This window comes from Culex pipiens, chromosome 2, assembly GCF_016801865.2.
Source record: "Culex pipiens pallens isolate TS chromosome 2, TS_CPP_V2, whole genome shotgun sequence".
In the NCBI taxonomy this organism is placed as follows: Eukaryota; Metazoa; Arthropoda; class Insecta; order Diptera; family Culicidae; genus Culex; species Culex pipiens.
In genome coordinates, this window is record NC_068938.1 from 198,604,024 (window position 1) to 198,624,242 (window position 20,219).

Here is a 20,219-nt window from a genome sequence, read left to right on the forward strand (position 1 = left end):
AAGTTTGCAAAAGTTTGTAAATTTGAAATAAGAAGACAACAACTTCCTTCGTTGCTGTGCACCCTTAAAAAAATGAAATTTTTAAAACCTAAAATTTGATTTTTTTTTTTCAAGTTTACAACTTTGGAATTTTTTGAGATTGTTTAGTCTTAGAACTTTTGAAATTTTTGTCAAATTTTTAAAAGCTTTAAATTTTATAAAAAAATTGAAATCTTTAAAAACATTGATGTTTTTTTAAATATTTGAAACCTTGAATTTTTTATAATTTTTGATTTTTTTGAAATTTTTGAACTACAATTCTTTTTAAACACATATCGAGATTTTCTCGAACGTCAGTCGTAATTTGTCAATGGTAGATCGAGAAATCACGACTTACCATCGAAAAATAACGATCGTAATACCACAGTCTGTGGTAATACAGTACTTGTTCGGTAACTGGGCTGTATCTTTCCAGGATTAAGCGCGTTTTGCGATGTTCTACAAAGTTGTTCCCCAGATCAAAATCTATAAGAAACTTAAGGATAGGAAAAATGGATTGGTTTTTGGGAAAAAGTTCTCTGAGAAGTGGTCTAAATATATTTGAAAAAAATAAAGTGCACGTGTTTCTGGGGACCCCAAACTTCAAACTTCCCCTTTGAGTTGAACCTGCACAGTCATTTTTGTAATTTTTTGTAGGACAGTGTAGTTCGACAGAGTCCATTTATTCTTTCATGGTTTATTTCAAATTCAATCCAATTTGTCAGTCAAAAAATAGTGAAAGAAAAAGAGCAAGAAATTACTTCGCCCGCACTCAATGCTCGGCATAGGTGGCTCGCAATTGCGCCTTCGCCAGCGCCACATTCCCGTTGCAGGCAGCGCAGTCCAGGAGGTCACTAAAACCTTTCAGCACCATACCGAAGTTCTTCTGGGGATGGTAACGTTCGGCGTATCGCTGAATAAACTGCTGCAGCCGATTCAGCTTGGCGACCGCGTTCAAATCAGCACGGTCCATGTCCTTTTTCAGCGCTTCAAATTGCCTTTGAACTTCCGGTGAAAAATCTCGGTTGAACTTCGTACGCCACCCTTGGCTAGCCTTTTCAAGGTCACAAATATTGCAGCAGCAGCGAACACCGGCGTAAACGGGACACCACCAGGTTTGTGTATAGCTGGTGAAGATCTGTTCACCTTGGCGGACGGGTCGCAGGATTACCAGCTTCGTTCGGCCGAAATCGTTGATCGTGATCGCGTTTGGGTCACACGAGTGGTTGCAGATGCTGTAGACTGGAGAAATTGTTCCCACATTGATAAGCGAGCGTGAAGAATACGAAGTCAATGAGCATGTTACACGAACGTACTGCAGCAGCGTTCGCAGGAAGAATTGTCGATGGGTCTCGGTGCGGATAATCGAACTGACCGCGGGGTTCATCAGCAGCACGACGTAATACGCGCAGGCCGTATATTTGACAACATGTTCTATCTCCGGCATGTCGATCGGCTTGGTGTTGTGTAAGGCCTTGAACACCTCCAGTCGGTCTAGATTCGTGTAATCCAGGTCAAGAGGGTTGAATTTGACGTTGATCTCTTTCTCGCAGTATTCCATCATGGCCTGCAGATCGTCATCAAACTGCGTCAAACCGTAGAAGAACAGTCTTGGACAAACCATCGACGGTAGATAGGAAGCGCTGAGAAGCTTGGTCGCCACGGCACACTCGAATCGATGGTAGAACTTCCAGTTCTGCTCGAGACATTCCTGGCTGCAGTACATGAAGATCGGGCACGTTGGACAAGGAATCAAGCTGTAGTTGAATCGAGAACTGCAGTGATTGCAGTGCTCCGAAGCAAGATTCAAGTCAACTCCACACAATTCGATTTTTTCGTCCAAGATCACATCTCCCGGGTTGAAATCCTTTTCAGCAACCATTCCTCGACCATACGTAGATCCATAAGTCATTCCGATCCCGTCGGCCAAGAAGGGAATCCTCGGGTTGGTGTCCACAATAATGTCCATCGGCAAACAGGGAAACGTGTCCTTCGAACGGCCTGCGGCAATCTGCTGCTTGCAGTTGAACTCCCTATCCAGCAACTTCGGCATCAGCATCACCGGGTAGTTGTTCCTCTTGGCCAAATCGATGTTGTACAGGGCCAACTCGAACTCGCCCTGCTCGTAGTAAATGACCGACCTGTAGTGTGGAAATCCCGTTGGAGCTAACCTCAAAAAAATAACGTGCGCAGCATCTTACCGATTGGCATATCCCATGCCAAGCTGGTCAGATTCCGGTTCCGCTAAGCGAATGCTTTCGGTGTAATATGCCAGTGCTTCGGCGTACTTTCGTTCCTGATAGAGCTGGTTTCCGGCGATACGATGTTTTGCAGCCGATTCGTTGGATTTCTGTATTTCCGAAATGTTCAGCTCTTGGACGGTTTCGGTGACCAGCGTTAGGACATCCCAGAGGCTTGAGTTGCGGCCGATCTGACTGGTATCCAGGTTGCCAAGGACAGTCAGATACAGGCTTTTTATTTCAATTTGCTCCATCTTGGAGGAAAAATGCTGAGATTTTTTAAAATTTGCGATTACGTGCAACTGGCTGTGACAGATTTTCCCGCCAAAACCACGCCAGCTCCCCAAAAAAGTAATTTACCCACTTTCTGACAGTTTAGTCCCAACGAAACTCTGCGCGACTTTTTTTCCCAGTGCACAGAACATGATCCACAACCCAAACAAAGTTGTGATCCACACTGGCAGAGTAAACCGCGCCGTTTGTTTATTTTTCGGAGTTTCTCTTCGCGGGCTTCGCGGCTAAAATTTTAAAATTTTGTTCTGTTTGTTGATTTGCTAAAGCAAGAAGTTTCATGTAAATTTAATGATTTCTTTGCGTTTGAACGGTGAAAAATGTGTGACCACGCGCTCCTGATGGAGACGTTCGCCGAGCATCGAAAGGTCCACGACCGTTTCCTCGAGATGTTCGGAACGTTGTTCGAAACCGCTCAAAGTATGTTCTGTTTTGGTCAAAATTCTAATTAAATATTGCAAAAATGACTATCTCAAATTAGGCATGAAACTGCTCGCCGCCGACATCACCAGCAATTACGACGCACTGTTCCTTCAACTGCGCAAGCAAACATCCCCCGTGGTGGAACAACCGCCGCAGAAACGTCGCAAGGCCCATTCGTTCGACTCACCGTCCACGACCCGCCCGAACGCCACCTCAACGGGCCGGTGCGTGGACGACGCCATAGATTCGTCCATGGTGCGCAACAAATCCGACCCGGAAGTGTCCACCTACTCGCTGCTCAACCAGGCCATTGATCTCCCGGACTCGGAGGAGTCCTTTTTCGCGCTGACCCAGAGTCCTCCTACGGTGCGGGAACCGCTCTCCCCACGGAGGGACCTGCTCGGCCAAGCCGATAACGTCCCGAGCACTCCACCCAAGCTGGACTCGACGGAGAAGAAGCGCAAAAAGCATAATTTGTCGCTGGGCCGCTTCTCGACCAGCTTCCAGATGTCACCGGAGACGAACAAACAGCTGCAGCAGCTGCCGGTGCGGCAAAAGATGACCACTCCGAAGGTGAAGGTCGAACAGCAGGAAAATTTGGCGCCCGTTGGCAAGTGGACGGCGAAAAAGAGCAGCACGGGCGTGGGACGGAGCGAGTCTTCTGCGGTGCTCAAGAGGACGCCGACGAGTACGGGCAAGGACAGCACCGGATCGTTGCTGAATCGCACAAGGTGGGTGGGAATTTAGGTTGAACGTTTCTTTATTAAGGGTTAACAAACTTCAAATTAACTCAACACACAATTGCTGCTTCAAATTACTTGCTGTCCTCCTCGCTGACGGTCAGCTTCTCTCCATCATCATCTTCTTCCTCCTCCTCCGAGTCCGGATCGTCCAAATCGTCGTTGGCCTCTCCGGTGAAGAACAGAACCGCCCGTGGAATGATTCGCTCCTTAATGTAGTACCCAATCTCAAAGTCGGTCTCCAAAAACTGGATGCTCAGCGCCGGATCCGTCTTCTCAAACAGCTTCTTCGGGTTGAAAAAGTTGAAGAAACTGTTCGTCATCAGCTGGCGCTTCTGCCCGGCCTCGTCCGTCTCCGTCAGCGTGGTCAAGCAAGCGCCCTCCTTCCAGTCGATTTCATGACCAACCGTGTCGTAAATCTCATACCCGCCAAACAAAAACGGATTCTCCGGGTTCGGTGCGCACTTCATCAAATACTGCTTCTTCAGCACGCGGTCGTTGAAGTACACGTTCGGCTCAAACTCGAACTCTAGCTCGAACCCCGGCTGCGGATCGTTCCTCACAACCGCCCGTACGTCCACCAGCCGCTTCAGCGCCGGCTCGTCCGCCTCCCGGATCATGGTCTGCAGCACCGGCGTCATCTTGAACACGGTCAGCCAAAACTCGGGAATTCCGCTCGTCTGATCGCCCTCCACGTCCGGAAAGCCAACCGGAAGGTCCTCCTTCCGCGGTACGTACGTCCCATCCACGATCTGGCGCCGCTTGTCGTTGATGTCCGCGTAGCGCTGCTGGAACGTGACCTCCAGTTCGTGAACCTTCCGGTGGAATTCGACCTCCCGGTCCAGCTGATCCAGCTGCACCTTCTTCAGCGCTTCGATCTTGGCGCGCACGTTCGGGGGAAGGTTGGTGATCTTCTTGATCTGCTTGATCTTGACGTCCAGGCTGGATAGCTGGCGGATGAGGGAATCTTCCCGTTCCTGGCGGTCGGTTTCGGGGTCCATTTTAAGTTGGTCGCGGGGATCTTGAATTCCGGGAGAAGTTACTGAACACGACCGACTTGTCAAAAATTTTCACCTTGAGTGGTGCCTATGGTCGTGGGTTGCTTTGATCTGCAAATTTGTATGAGTTCTTTTATGAAAATATCGGGAGGTCTTGGGGGGGTCCCTAATTTTCGAAAAAAAAAAAGAACTCAAATATATTTAAAAGCTCTTCAATTCAATTAAACTCTTCAATTTAAAATTTTGGAATTAAAAATTTAAAAATCTCACGTTTTCTTAAATCTTAAAATTTATCAATCCCTAATAGCAACTTAATAGGGTCAAAGCCCTATGTCAATTATGATGATGTACAACGGAAAAAAACACAATTTAAAACCATCTTTGATCACTTTTTTTCATTTTTAATGCAAAAAAAAAGACAACATTTTACAACATTTAACGATGGATCAAATATGGTCCCCTTGAAACAAGCTGTCAAGTAAAATGCTTTCTGTCAAGTCTGCCAATTTAAGCTTAATTTTAGGACCCAATTCTCAAATCCTTGAGTTCCTTAAATGTTAAAATTTCTTAAAATTCTTAAAATTGTAAAAATTCTAAATACTCTGAAAATTCTAAAAATTCTAAAAATTCTAAAAATTTTAAGAATTTTAAAAATTCTAAAAATTCTAAAAATTCTAAAAATTCTAAAAATTCTAAAAATTCTAAAAATTCTAAAAATTTTAAAAAATTTAAAAATTCTAAAAATTCTAAAAATTCTAAAAATTCTAAAAATTCTAAAAATTCTAAAAATTCTAAAAATTCTAAAAATTCTAAAAATTCTAAAAATTCTAAAAATTCTAAAAATTCTAAATATTCTAAAAATTTTAAAAATTCTAAAAATTCTAAAAATTCTAAAAATTCTAAAAATTCTAAAAATTCTAAAAGTTCTAAAAATTCTAAAAATTCTAAAAATTCTAAAAATTCTAAAAATTCTAAAAATTCTAAAAATTCTAAAAATTCTAAAAATTCTAAAAATTCTAAAAATTCTAAAAATTCTAAAAATTCTAAAAATTCTAAAAATTCTAAAAATTCTAAAAATTCAAAAAATTCTAAAAATTCTAAAAATTCTTAAAAATTCTAAAAATTCTAAAAATTCTAAAAATTCTAAAAATTCTAAAAATTTTAAAAATTCTAAAAAATTTAAAAATTCTAAAAATTCTAAAAATTCTAAAAATTCTAAAAATTCTAAAAATTCTAAAAATTCTAAAAATTCTAAAAATTCTAAAAATTCTAAAAATTCTAAAAATTCTAAAAATTCTAAAAATTCTAAAAATTCTAAAAATTCTAAAAATTCTAAAAATTCTAAAAATTCTAAAAATTCTAAAAATTCTAAAAATTCAAAAATTCAAAAATTCAAAAATTCAAAAATTCAAAAATTCAAAAATTCAAAAATTCAAAAATTCAAAAATTTCTAAATTCAAAAATTCTAAAAATTCTAAAAATTCTAAAAATTCTAAAAATTCTATCTAAAAATTCTAAAAATTCTAAAAATTCTAAAAAATTTAAAAATTCTAAAAATTCTAAAAATTCTAAAAATTCTAAAAATTCTAAAAATTCTAAAAATTCTAAAAATTCTAAAAATTTTAAAAATTCTAAAAATTCTAAAAATTCTAAAAATTCTAAAAATTCTAAAAATTCTAAAAATTCTAAAAATTCTAAAAATTCTAAAAATTCTAAAAATTATAAAAATTCTAAAAATTATAAAAATTCTAAAAATTCTAAAAATTATAAAAATTCTAAAAATTCTAAAAATTATAAAAATTCTTAAAATTCTTGAAATTTTTAAAATTCTTAAAAATTCTAAAAATTCTAAAAATACTAAAACTTTTAAAAATTATTTTTTTTAAATTGTAATAATTCTAAAAATTTTCAAAATTCAAAATTTTTTACAAATTCTAAAAATTTTAAAAATTTTCAAAATTCTAAAAATTCTAAAAATTTTAAAAATTCTAAAAATTCTAAAAATTCCAAAAATTTTGAATATTTTAAAAATTCTTAAAATTATAAAAATTATAAAAATTATAAAAATTATAAAAATTATATAAATTCTAAAAATTATAAAAAATATAAAAATTATAAAAATTATATAAATTCTAAAAATTATAAAAATTATAAAAATTATATAAATTCTAAAAAATCTAAAAATTCTCAATGTTTTCAAAATATTCACAAATTTCCAAAGTTCAAAAAATTGAGAGTTTTTAAAATTCATATAAAAAAAAAAATTCTTCTTTTTTTTTAAATATGATTCTCAACATATTTAAAATTTTCAAAATGCTTAATATTCTCAAAATTTCTTAAAATATATAATTCTTATTTTTTTTTAATTTTTTTAATTTTCAAGATTAATAGAATTTTCAAAGTTTTCTAAATATTCTAAATTCCTTTAAATTTTCTAAATATCTTGCAAAATATTCAAAATGCATGAAATTTTCCAAATTTTGCAAATTTTTCAAATTATTTAAATTCTTTTAATTTTCAAAAATCCTAATCCGACATTTTCAAAGTCATACTTTAGGTTAAAAACTAAAAAAAAATAAATAAAAAATTATTAAACTTTACAATTTATAAAAAATAGATTTTATAAAATTTAAAAAAATATCAAAAATTCGGATTTTTTAGTATTGTTATGTCGAGTTCAAAACTACTGACACGGCACATTCAAATAAGCAAATCAGAGTCCAGAGTATTGTGTCCCTTTTGATCTTCGTACCAGCCTTCGAGCGTTTCTTTTCTTTTCGCGAAACTTTAGATTGCTACACCGTATGATCCCTACAATAAAGCTCTTCGTAAATAATTAACGAAAAATGTATGTAATATGTCTCTTTCTCCAGACTCCGCCAAACCAAGCTGCGCTTTCCGGACAACAAATCCTCCGCAGCGGACGACGACGAGACGTACTTTGACGAATTTGTCGTCCCAAGTCCAACGTCCTTCAGCGGGTCGCGCTTTTTCAAGAGCATGCGCAAGAAGGAACAATCCTCGCTCATTGCAGCGGCCCCGTCGTCCTCCACCGCCACCACCTCCAATAATCCTGCCCAAAACGAAGACGACGACGTGTTCAAAAGTCCCGAGGCCAAACCCCGCAAAGCCGTGAAGCCCGCCGTCGATTCCGACGAGGACAACTTTGACATCGATCAGACCTACTTTTCCGAGGCGGAAAAGGATCTGAGTCGAGGGACGAAGGTCGTCCGGGTTAAGCAGGAACCGTCCAGCCAGAAGAAACTCACCAAAAGCAAGATCCTAGCCTTGGACACCCCAGCGCTTGAGCAAGGCATTCTGGACGCGAGCGGCGTCGAGATCGTGAAGCCACCCTCGCAGGACAACGTCATCACGATCGAAGAATCCCAACCGACCCGGAACGATCTCTTCATGGAAGCCATCCGGGAGGAACAACGGCGCGAGCAAGCTTCGCGTAAAACCATCCTGGACGCGATGGGACCTCCCACGATCCGCAAACCGCCGGAATTCCGCAGTTCCCCCCTGCGAAAGTTCAACACCTTTGGAGGCGTCGGGCCGGTGGTGCCGAAACCGGCGCCACCACCGGAACGACGCTGCACCGAGTGCACCAAGCACACCCGCATTCTGGAGTTGCGAGGGCTGACGCCGGACGAGATCCGGACCAAGTTGGCGCGCAATTGTCGCGGGTGTCGCCAGGCGCAGCTGCACGAGACGCCGCCCGGCTTCTGGAATCCGGAGTTTTCGCCGACGCAGAGGATTTGAGACGTGCGGAGAAAATGAAAATGTGCCATCCTGCAAACAAAGTGCCTTATCAGAAATAAAAGGTAAGTGAAATTACGGAGGCATTTGAAATCGTTGTTTGAGTCGCGCAAATATTGTTGAATTCTTTTTATAGTGTTTGGAAGTTTTAGAATCTGCAAATGAATTCAATGTTGAAATTGAAAAAAAAGAATGATGGCGTAATATTTTTTGTGGAGCTTAAAAGAAATTCATCAATGAGAAACAACAAACTTTTAGCCAGATATAAAATGTAAAATTTCATGAGTTTTCATCATATTTGGTGTTTTTTTTGAAAAGGTCCAATAAACCAAATTTCCAGTTTTTGCTTTTTGGGTGTTTTTGAAACCGCCTTGAGTCAGGGGTATTAAAAAACACCCAAGAAGCGAAAACTGAAAATTTGGTTTATTGGACCTTTTTTTTTTTTAAAAAAAAACTCCAGATATCATCTTTCAACTTCAACAATGAGTAAATATCCTTCGTTCTTTGATAGCTCAATTTTCAAACCAAACTACATTTTAATCTATTTTTTGTGCAAATGAAAAATAAAAGTTTTTTTTTAAGTACGCCATCAAATTAAGCGTTAAAATTTTACACTAAAGTCCCCTTGACACCAAATTTACAAATCATCGGGAAAAAAGGTATCCCACTACGATCCGCAACAACTCAGGTGAAAACTGGCCAATCTCCGGAATCCGGAATCGAAAACTAAAGAAATTTTCTGTTCTTTTGTCTACCTGGCATCAAGGATTTGACCAAATTTGGTCGTTGAAACGGCAGTTTAAATTTTATTTGATTGATTTAATCAGACGTTTAACTTGCACGGGTTAACGCGTAATTTCTAAAAATTTTAAATTTCAATTTTAAAAATGTTCAAATTTTTAAAATGTTTGATTTTTTTTAATTTCTGTTTTTTTTTGAAATTTATGAAATTATAAAAATGTATGAAACTAATAAAATTTATTAAATTTGTAAAATTTATAAAATTTATGATTTTTATTTTGTTTAAAATTATAAAAGTAAATTTAGAATAAAAATTAATAAAAAAAACAATTTTTTAAAATTTCTAAAATTAATAAAATTTCTGAAATTTATAAAATTTCTAAAATTTATTAAACTTATAAAATTTATAAAATTTATAAAATTTATAAAATTTATAAAATTTATAAAATTTATAAAATTTATAAAATTTATAAAATTTATAAAATTTATAAAATTTATAAAATTTATAAAATTTATAAAATTTATAAAATTTATAAAATTTATAAAATTTATAAAATTTATAAAATTTATAAAATTTATAAAATTTATAAAATTTATAAAATTTATAAAATTTATAAAATTTATAAAATTTATAAAATTTATAAAATTTATAAAATTTATAAAATTTATAAAATTTATAAAATTTATAAAATTTATAAAATTTATAAAATTTATAAAATTTATAAAATTTATAAAATTTATAAAATTTATAAAATTTATAAAATTTATAAAATTTATAAAATTTATAAAAAAAAATATGATTTTTTTTATAAATTAATAAAATTTATTAAATTTATAAAAAAATATTGAAATTTTTGAAATTTTTTTGGGTATCGGTTCATTTTGGGGAATAGTTTTCTGGGGAACGGGACAAAATCACGATATCAAATTTCGTTTTAAGTACTTTTTGACTGCGACATTTTATTCAACATCAAAAACAAAAATACAAAAGTTTTTCAAGTTCTTTTTCATTGTTTTCAAAAATCATGATTTTTTTTTCGAAAAATTGCCAACTTTTGACCAACTTGTGCCACTGGACAAAAAAAGGCATAATTAGACATCTAAAACATATTAAAAAATGGTTATTTTCCGCAATCATTTTTTTGTGTGTAAAATTTAATAAAAAATGTGGGTATTTGTTTTTATGTGTAACTTTGTTTTTCCTAAGAAGTTTTAAGCCTATAATTTTGCCAACAAAAAAAAAACCAGATCGACAGAAAATCCGTTCTCAAGATGCAGATTTTTTAATCTTTAAATAGCCTTTTTGTATGACCAGCTGCCAAAATTGTATAAAAAAAATGTATGGATGTACTAATTATTCAAACTGACTCCTTTAGCCATAGAAAAGTACACCAAAAGTGGATGGACCAAATAAAAAAATATTAAAAAAAATCCGAAGTTCCACCTAATTGCTCTCCTTTCTTTTGTTGAACTGCAGGCTTCTTGGAAGGGCGCCGGTATTGACTAATATAGGGTTCTTCAATGGTCAAACAGTGTACGGCCCATTTATCATTTTTGTTCCATTGTTTAACTTCAACTGATCTGTGAATAACGTAGTAGTAGTCGTTGTCAGTCAACCATGCTCATTGCCCTTTTTAAGGGTGCACAGCAATGAAGGAAGTTGTTGTCTTCTTACTGCAAAATTGTCAAACTTACGGACCCAATCCTGCAACAACGTGATTGTAAAAATGGTCAAACTTTGTTGTAAATTACTTTGTGAACAATAGTTTAGGGGATGAATGAAAAAATAATTCGTTTGTACCCGTAGTTTTTAAGATACTAAAATGTCTGTAACAAAAATCTGGGCGCAAAAGCTCTGGTTGATGTGTACCGTTAAGAAGAGCAGTTCAATAATTTTGCTAAAAACAGATAGTTATCGACTTTGCAGTTTTTTAGCCTACAATAAATACAATGCTTTTCCAATGATTTTCAAAGCCAAGAAATTTGAATTGTTAAAGTGAAATGTAACTATATTTCGTTGAGACTGATATCTTTATAGGGATTTCTCACAAGAAAAGGGTTAAGAAATTGATGAATTCTCCGTAATTCTGCCGCTTGGGTCCAAAATGGGATTTGGGTGCAAAATAGGGACATTTGCCCTCTATTTGCATGTTTTTTTTTTCTGAAAATCCACAACAGTGATTTTGATGAACTGATTTTAAAAATATTCTAATTAAGTTCAGAATAGGACAAAACCAAAATGTCCCTTATTCAGTATTTGTAATCTTTACTTTTCAGGGATTTTTCTCAAATAATAAAACTATACATTTTATCAAGAACGGTTTATTTACGACTAAAACTTAAAATTTACCTAACTAAAAAAGTGCCCTAATCTGGGCAGAGGTTAGTTTTGTGTGTGTGTGTTGTGGATATATCAAATTGTACAGTTCCTGCCGTTTTCACTTGTGATCGGTCCCCACTACACTTTCAAGCTGATGCTTGCGGGTCGGGACCGCACTTGCGCGATTATGATGTCGTTGTGGTTCGCTTTCAAATCCGCGTTTTCGTTTACAGATTTCCTCGCTTTTCCTGGTCCGCTTCGATGGCCTCGAATAGAGCCTTGAAGTTTCCGGCGCCAAAACCCTGCGAAAGAAAATGTGTTTTAGTCAAAAGAAACGAATTTAAGGTTTTTCAAGCCTTACATTGTGGTTATGTCTCTGGATAACTTCCAAAAACAGCGTCGGACGGTCCTGCATGTTCTTGGTGAAGATCTGCAGCAGATAACCGTTCTCGTCGTAATCGATCAAGATGTTCAGCTTCTGCAGCGTGTCCATGTCCTCCTTGATCTTGCAGCGGCTGTGGCTGAGACGTTCGCGCAGCTGATCGTAGTACGTATCCGGAACGGACAGGAAGTGCATTCCGCGAGCACGCAGGTTCTCGATGGCCGCGATGATGTTACCGGTGTTGAGGGCAATGTGCTGAACCCCGGCACCCCCGTAGTACTCCACGTACTCCTCAATCTGGGACTTTTTCTTGCCCTTGGCCGGTTCGTTGATGGGCATCTTGACGGTTTCCTCGTAGTTGCTCATCACGATCGAACGCAGCGCGGAATATTCCGTGTGGATCTGGCTGTCGTCCACGGACCAGAACCGGTGGAACATCAGCACCTTCTCGTACCACGCGGCCACCGACTCCATCTGCAGATCCGGCTGATTGCCCACCACGTGGTCGATAAAGTCCAAGTACGTCGGAGGCAGCACCTTCGCCAGGACATCCTCGTACAGCGGAGCCTTGAACCCGGGCAGAAACACTCCCCGGTAGTTCTTCCGCTCGACAAACGTGTGCTGGGTCTCCCCGTACGTCCTGACCGTGGCCATCCGCACCGTTCCAGACTCGTCACTCTCCTCCCAAACATCCCGCACCACCGAAGCTCCGCGCTCCTTGGCCCGCTTCACGATCACGTCCAGATCTTCAACGGCAAACGCCACGTCCTTAACTCCGTCCCCGTGCTTCACCAGATGATCCCCGATCTCGTGATTCCCGGGCTCGTAAGCCGAAACAAAAACAAACACGATCCGGTTCTGGCGGACCACGTGCTTGCAAATCTTTCGGCTGCCCGTTTCCAGTCCCTGGTACGCCAGGTTTTCGAAGCCCATCCGGGTGGTGTAGTAGCTGGCCGCCTGCTTGGCATTGCCGACGTAGAACGTCACGTGGTCAAACGACAGGAACTTGCCGCCGTCCGGCTTGGGGCCCTTGTCGGTGTAGGTGGTCTGGAATGGGGGCGAGAAAAGGAAGAACGTTTTATATCAATGTACCGAGCTGTCAAATCGCAACATGGAGTTAAACTTTCTGTGCAGTTGCTGTGAAGCTTACCAAGGCTTTTCAAAAAGTTTAACTCCATGTTGCACGCGCACACTCTCACTTTTAATTTATCGATAAGGCCCGTTGCAAGTCCCTTGATCTTCAGTATTTTCCAATATATTTAGCCTTTTTAGAATGTAGGGGAAATCTACCCATTTTAATCCTAATAAGCGGTCGTGTTTGAATGATGCTGGATAATCTAGAGTCTCCCTTGAATTTTACTAAAACCAAGTACACCAACGAGTAGAGCAAGTTTTTGTGAACATTTCTGTTTATTTTCACTTTCACTAAAAGTTATTCTATTTCTTTACCAAGCATTTAACAAAAAAAAAATCCCAAGGGTATAGGGGGATGGCGTCGCTATTTTTAGACCACATTTTCCACTTTTGCTCATCGAAACCGACTACTTTATCGACTTCATTTTGCTGGGCGAGATAGGACGCCGTCTATTTTTAGACGATGACTCAGCACTTTTACACTCTTGCGCTTAAAAAAACCAGATGGCAGCACGATGTAACGCCACGTCCCTATTCTAATCGAGGCGAATGCATTGGGCCACGCCCATTTTTCTAATATCGGCTTAGTTCTTTTTTCTTCCAACACTCTGTCGAGTGTTGCCATTTGCGCTGACAGTTCAAACGAACACTCACGAAAAGTGGCATTTATAGGGAAAGTTTCCTGGCATCGCTGGCTGTGCTGCTGGTGGTGTTGACGGCCAGCCTTTGTTCTTTTTTGCCTTCGTCTCTCGCTCGGTTTTCTTCAGCCTTCGATTGGAATGCAAAGTGAAAATTGAAACGTCAAACGACTTGGCCCGTTTGTTTTTTTGATGGCGCTTGCTAATTTATTACATTTTTCGGGATTATTCTTCAAGTGAGTGCCTTACTAATGATCAAAAGAACATGTTGCCGGTAGTTGGAAGCAATTTCATATCTTAAGCGCCGTGAAAAAGTAAGCGAAAGTGAAAAGTTAATTTTGGCGATATTCATTAAGCGTTTGAGGGATTCTCGTGTGTGTCACTGTGTGTGCCAACAAAATGATGAGAAGTGGTCTCGCAAAATACAAATTATGATCAAAAGTGCATTAAATGTGATCTTTTTGGCCAGTAAGTGGCATACATTTGCGTGCTTACTCGAGGCGGTGCTGTTGCTGGTAAGTTTATAGCCCAAATAGTATTTTTGGAGCTTTAATCGAGCATCAAACTCTCCATATGACGAAGATAGGTATTTGATTAGAAAGGGTATATTTCCCCTATCTACGTTTTCGCAAATCGTCTTTGTATTTTTTGATTTGGATGAATGTTTTTCTACAATATAAGAGCCAGCAGGTCATAAGAAAAGGGTATGAAAATATTCATAAATGCGTATCTTGCAAAGAGATTTCTGATCGTGTTTTAGGACTTTTCCAAGGACTTTTTAGAAAACATGCACAGAAAAAAAAATGTGAATTATGTTCATGTATCTATTCACGAGTTTTTTTTATCTATTCATGAGTGTGGAGCATTTGCACTATAAACGTGAATATATATTCTTTCGTGGTTCTCTAATTCATGAACACAATTCACAATTCAATTGATTTTTTTCCGTTAGTGGTACACGGAAAAAGGAATTGACTATTTGACTTTTAAGCATTTAAAAATAAATATATTTAAATCGCAAAAAAAACTTAAACATCAACCTGAAATTACCGATAAATTGATAACAGTGCACTTCATAAAAAATAATTTTTGAGGCATGTTTAGATGACGTGGGGACCACCGATGCATAATATTTTCCTGTTGAAATATAACAATAAATGATACTTTTAAAATGTTTACCAGTATTTCTTTAATTTTGACTTTAAATTAAATAAAAGTTTGAAAAAAGTTTTTTTTATTTAATGTACATGATTTTTGCATCCATTAACACCTCGGTCAATTCGGTTTGTTTTGGTTTTTTGACGTTTGCTTGCATTGGGCTACGGCCAGTTGCCGAGAAAGTACTGTACTTAACCTTCACAAATACGTAAAAGCCCGGAAAACTACACAGAAAAAAATGGTAATATTACATCTAGGAAGGGGTACATCTTTTATGTCAGAAAAAAGCTGTAATTTTACCTCTGGAAATGTGTAATTTTACCACTTTTCTGGTGTAGCACAGACAAACAGACGGGACACTCGAGTGCGGAACCATCGTCCTTAAATAACCGAGCCAAAACGGTTATTTCAAATGCAATTTAGCTTCGGCATCCACTCACCCGGCGCTGATGGCGCTGCTGCCGTGACAGCTCGCCCGTCTTTCCTCAGTGTGTGTGATGTGTTTTTGTTGTTGTAAAGTTGATCGTGAGCACGTGGCAGCAAATTAAAACAAAAAAAAAATGGAATTCTGGAATTCTAACGGTGATCCACAATCCAGGCTTTGCGGGACAAGATTGGGGCAGTCTCAGCCACGGTCAGATGAGCAACTGACTAGCGAGGACATACGTCTTGCCCCATTATTGACCCAGTAGGCCGTCTCAACTGCTTGCCGATGTCGAGGCTGCTGATGCGGCGTCCGCTACTGCGGAGGAAGCCGGATTCTGTGGTGGAGTCATCTCCTTCGGAGCAACCTGCTTATCCTTCGTGGATTGCTGCTCAGATTGCTGCTGCTGGTCATCCTTTTGGCCTTTTGGCGATGTTGCGTCGATTGTGAGCGCCACTCAATGTTCATCCACAGTTGTTCTGTTTCGAAGTTAGATTTTGCGGCAGCGTTTTTTTTTAATCTTTGCGACTTTTTTAATCTCATTCGCCACTTTTTACTTTTGTTGTGTGACGCAACTTAACTGCGCCGTGGACACGTTTCCCGCGGATGTTTCCAAACACCCATCGTGGGGATCAATTCCGGTAGATTAGAATTATTATTTTTTTCTATTTCGGCGACCACTACTGGTGTTTTCGTAATCTCTTATATCTTGGTGTCAGGTGTAATGGTTCAAGGTTTGGAGAAGGAATGTTCGACAGAATTTGGAAGCAACGGGAAGGACCAGTAGTTTGGTTTCTGTCGTTGCGGTTTTGGTGCGTTGTTGCTGGTGCTGCCACATGATTGGCTCATGAGGTTCTGCCATTGGAAACGGAGCCGACCCACCGTCATTTTCGGCAGTCGGCGTTAATTTTTATTTTTTTTTTCATCGAGTACTGACGATCAGCAACAACAAAATTATTTCAATCAGCTGTTAATGTTTACAATCGTTAGGGCTTGATTGTCTCACGCATACACTGACATGACACATGACAGTAATGGGTATGTATTGGTATGTTTGGGCTGCGCTTCGGCATCAGCTCACCAGGCAGCGCTGGCGTCGTCGTAATATGGTGGTTTGATGAAGGACGATGGATTTCAAAAATAATTTGTATGGAGAGTCACGTCTGTTTGTCTGTGGGTGTAGCCTCACTATTTCAGTCTAAATTGAGGTAAAATTACATCATAAAAGAGGTAATATTCAACCTTCCAAAATTACAGCTTCCAAATTTACATTATTTTTTACTGTGTAGATGAGTAGTACCCCTTCTTTTGAATTTCTTTTTCTTTTTTTTTTCTTTTGTTTTTTATTATTAGTATTTTATTCTTTGAGGGCAAAAAATACGAAACTTCGGATAATCGAATAACGAAAAAACATTTTTTAAGTCTTTATTTTTGAATATCGAGCTTAAGTATGACCCATAAACTACCCTAAAATGATTTAGAATGTTTAAATTCAAGATGGCTGCCAAAATGACGATGATAACTATTGTGACGACTGGAATTGTGAATATGCCCACTGTGCATTCGTCGCTGGACTCGAACTCGGCCCCAATGCCGAGCCTCGACTGTCGTTGACAGCGCGTCATTGTTTACTGTGGGTTGTCATGTGGTTGAAATAAATGTTATTAACTTGATTGATAGAAGACTAACCACACGTGTTTTATTACACTGATGAAGTTTACCTGTAATCAGTGTTAATTAGTGTGATAATCATTACACCCCACGACCGAGTTTCGGCCAACCTCCGGAGGTCTGTGGGGTCGTAAAAATAACATATTATAAAAAGGAATTCTTGGCGGAATTTTTGAATTTAAAAGGCATTCAAACATTCAAATTTAACTAAAATGGGGTCGCAGAACTCATAATTGATGTTAAAAGCAAGAAATAAAAAAAAATGTTTTGGTCATGATTCGATTATCGGAAGTCCCATACAAACCTTCGGATAATCGAAACTTCGGATAATCGAGTCTGGACTGTAATAAAATTTGCAATGGCAAATCCCGCAAAATTGCACGAAAACTAATGATGTAAAATGGGTTGTTTTGAATAAGAAATGCAAATGCTTCATCCAATACAAACAAAATACAAAATTGAAAATCTTAAAAATGAGAAATTCTAGAAAGCAACTCATTTATTAAAAGTTTTTTTTTTTGCTCTTCTGATTGTAATTGTAATTTATTTGGTAACGATATCCTGTTAGTTTAAATATAACCATTAAAAAAATCTTGAAATTAAAATCTTGTTGAATTTTGGCTGATTATAACGTGACGTACTCTATGGATGAAGCCATATTCAATGTTCAACACGTTTTTCTTCAAAATAGATGCTTAAACAGGATTGCTTTCATTTCGTGAAAATTCACTAAGGCTGGTACAAATATTTTTTAAAAAATTTGTCATCCCACCCCCGTCCCCCCTTCAAAATCCGAGAAAAATCGGGAAAAGTCGGGAATTTGTGATTTTTTGACAAAAAGTCGAGAATCCCAACCAAGTATGTTTGAAAATTATTTTCTAATCCTTGAATAATTTTTTAATATTTTGTACCATTTTCAAATTAATTTCACTCATTTCGATTTTAGAAACTTTTTTTTAATTATGGTTTCTTACACTGTTTTAATCTATTTGAGCATGAAAAGACTTTTAAAAATCCTAAAAAATAAGGGAGCATTATGAAATCCTAAAAAATAAGGGAGCATTAGCCGGGACCGTGGTGTAGGGGTAAGCGTGGTTGCCTCTCACCCATTCGGCCTGGGTTCGATCCCAGACGGTCCCGGTGGCATTTTTCGAGACGAGATTTGTCTGATCACGCCTTCCGTCGGACGGGAAGTGAATGTTGGCCCCGGACTAACCTAAAAAGGTTAGGTCGTTAGCTCAGTCCAGGTGTAGGAGTCGTCTCCCTGGGTCCTGCCTCGGTGGAGTCGCTGGTAGGCAGTTGGACTCACAATCCTAAGGTCTTCAGTTCGAATCCCGAGGTGGATGGAAGCTTAGGTGTAAAAAGAGGTTTGCAATTGCCTCAACAATCAAGCCTTCGGACGCCTAGTTTCGAGTAGGAATCTCGCAATCGAGAACGCCAAGGCAATGCTGTAGAGCGAATAATTTAATTTTTTATTTTAATTTTTTAATTATGATGGAATGCATTTTACACAGATTTTCGTCAGATATTCTATGAATGAATTATTATTATTATTATTCGGCACAGCTTATCAAACATTTGGCAAACAGAGCTTAATTTCAATGATTATGGCTTGAACATTCAAAAACGAGTCCAAATTGAGTTTGGCAGTAGTGTGAAATATTTGTAAATGTTGAACAAAATTTATTAAGTCAATTCAAAGATTTTTTCCAAATGTTTGATTCCCTTCCACTTTTCTGTTAGTATGGGTAAATTACTACAGATAAGGTTTGATTTTCAGTCGTCGAACAACTTTTTTTTAAAATAATGTTTGGTTTTAAATCATTGTTTAGATGAGAAATGGCTAGAATTTGAGATTCTAGAAAAGTCGGGAAAAAGTCGGGAATTTGAAAATGGGATTTGAGTGGTCACCCTGAATTTAATATGCATTTCACTGCATTAGGAATCATTTTTTGCATTTTTGAGTTTGTTCAAAATGTTTAGAATTTACAGTACCGCAACTTGTGTAAATGACTGGTTCATAGAGATTTGGTGTTCCTTGCGACTATTTCCTTTTCATTAACCGCTTGGTAAAAGAAGGTTCTTCAAATGCAATTAAACAAAAACTAGGGAAAATTTAGCCAAAAAACCTAGTGAGATCAATTTTGAAAACTTATGATTGTAAAATAACTGAACTAGTGTAACATGCATTTTAAAACACTTTTTTCATTCATATGTTGAGGGATAAAAACTGGAACTTTATTTTATACAAGTACATAAACATGTTTTAAATTCCTTGAACACTCACAGAAAAAATAACACTTAGAAGCTGATAAAACTACAAATCTCGTTACAAATTAAACCATTTAAACAATTTAAAAGTCTTAACACTGCATGATAACTCACCATAATCACTGAACTATTTGAAATTCAACCAAAACTTCACTTATGTAACACCACTTCTTGCCCCACTACACTTCAAGCCACCACTGCGATATCACTTCTCCTTCTAGAATATGCAAATAATTCCCCAATTCACTCAGATTTTTTCTTCGGGATTCCCGAAACAAACCCCGAAACGAGAAGCTCCGTACCGCGACGTGGCCGAATTCAAACTTGTTTCTAGCGCCGGATCGCCGGCCGCTTTTATAGAGAGGGGTTCGCTTCGACGAGGAGTCTTCATCGGCATAAGAACTGGTTGTTGTTTCCAACTCCGGGACAGGAATTTTGTTGTTCTGTTCCCGACAGGTTCACGACGCTGCCTTGGGTTGACGACGGAGTTCGATATTTTTTTTCCATTGCAATATTTGAGGTGAAACCGGTGCGGGGTGTTTAGAATGAATTGACGACAATATTGTTATTGCTGAAGAAAGTGCAAGTAAACAGGCGAAACAATGTGTTTTTGGTCGTTAATTTGAACGCAAATAGTGGTTTTGAAGTCGTTATGCAGTTTTGATAATTACTTTTTGACTGTTTCTGCTAATGATGATAATATCTGGTGAGCAAATTTATCAAAAACCTTTGCGTCAAAAGATACTTGAAGAGTTGTACAAACTCATTGTTTGTTGCAAATATGTTTAAATTAATGATCACTTTGGATTTTTAAAATAAACTTAAATGACTAAAATTTAATCATTTAATTGCATTCTTCCATTAAATAAAAGACGTCAAATGTTGATCTTTTTCGAGAACAACATCTGGAACTACTTTACATTGCTGTCGCTTTTATTAAAATCAAGAATTCTACGTTGTTGCTATAAATCCCGCTTGTTTACAACTTTTTTACACCAACCAACCAATGAC

General features: G+C 37.4%; 4 protein-coding genes across 4 annotated transcripts; 1 reads left to right on the forward strand and 3 right to left on the reverse strand.

Moving 5' to 3' along the window:
* Positions 1-675: 675 nt before the first annotated feature.
* On the reverse strand, positions 676-2,612 carry LOC120412745 (SET and MYND domain-containing protein 4-like). Its single transcript, XM_039573337.2, has 2 exons — positions 2,220-2,612; positions 676-2,159 (listed from the first exon to the last, which is right to left on the reverse strand). Exons 1-2 carry the CDS (start codon positions 2,510-2,512, stop codon positions 791-793), a joined length of 1,662 nt encoding a protein of 553 aa, XP_039429271.1. The 5' UTR covers positions 2,513-2,612; the 3' UTR covers positions 676-790.
* Positions 2,613-2,729: 117 nt separating this feature from the next.
* Positions 2,730-8,607, forward strand: LOC120412744 (uncharacterized). The gene is made up of 3 exons (XM_039573336.2): positions 2,730-2,969; positions 3,031-3,703; positions 7,584-8,607. Exons 1-3 carry the CDS (start codon positions 2,870-2,872, stop codon positions 8,470-8,472), a joined length of 1,662 nt encoding a protein of 553 aa, XP_039429270.1. The 5' UTR covers positions 2,730-2,869; the 3' UTR covers positions 8,473-8,607.
* LOC120412746 (nucleosome assembly protein 1-like 1-A) lies at positions 3,715-4,801 on the reverse strand. The gene has a single exon (XM_039573338.2). It carries the CDS (start codon positions 4,711-4,713, stop codon positions 3,787-3,789), a length of 927 nt encoding a protein of 308 aa, XP_039429272.1. The 5' UTR covers positions 4,714-4,801; the 3' UTR covers positions 3,715-3,786.
* A 2,909-nt stretch (positions 8,608-11,516) lies between the features above and the next one.
* On the reverse strand, positions 11,517-19,507 carry LOC120412761 (4-hydroxyphenylpyruvate dioxygenase). The gene is made up of 3 exons (XM_039573353.2): positions 19,323-19,507; positions 11,892-12,959; positions 11,517-11,832 (listed from the first exon to the last, which is right to left on the reverse strand). Exons 1-3 carry the CDS (start codon positions 19,323-19,325, stop codon positions 11,758-11,760), a joined length of 1,146 nt encoding a protein of 381 aa, XP_039429287.1. The 5' UTR covers positions 19,326-19,507; the 3' UTR covers positions 11,517-11,757.
* Between the last annotated feature and the right edge of the window lie 712 nt (positions 19,508-20,219).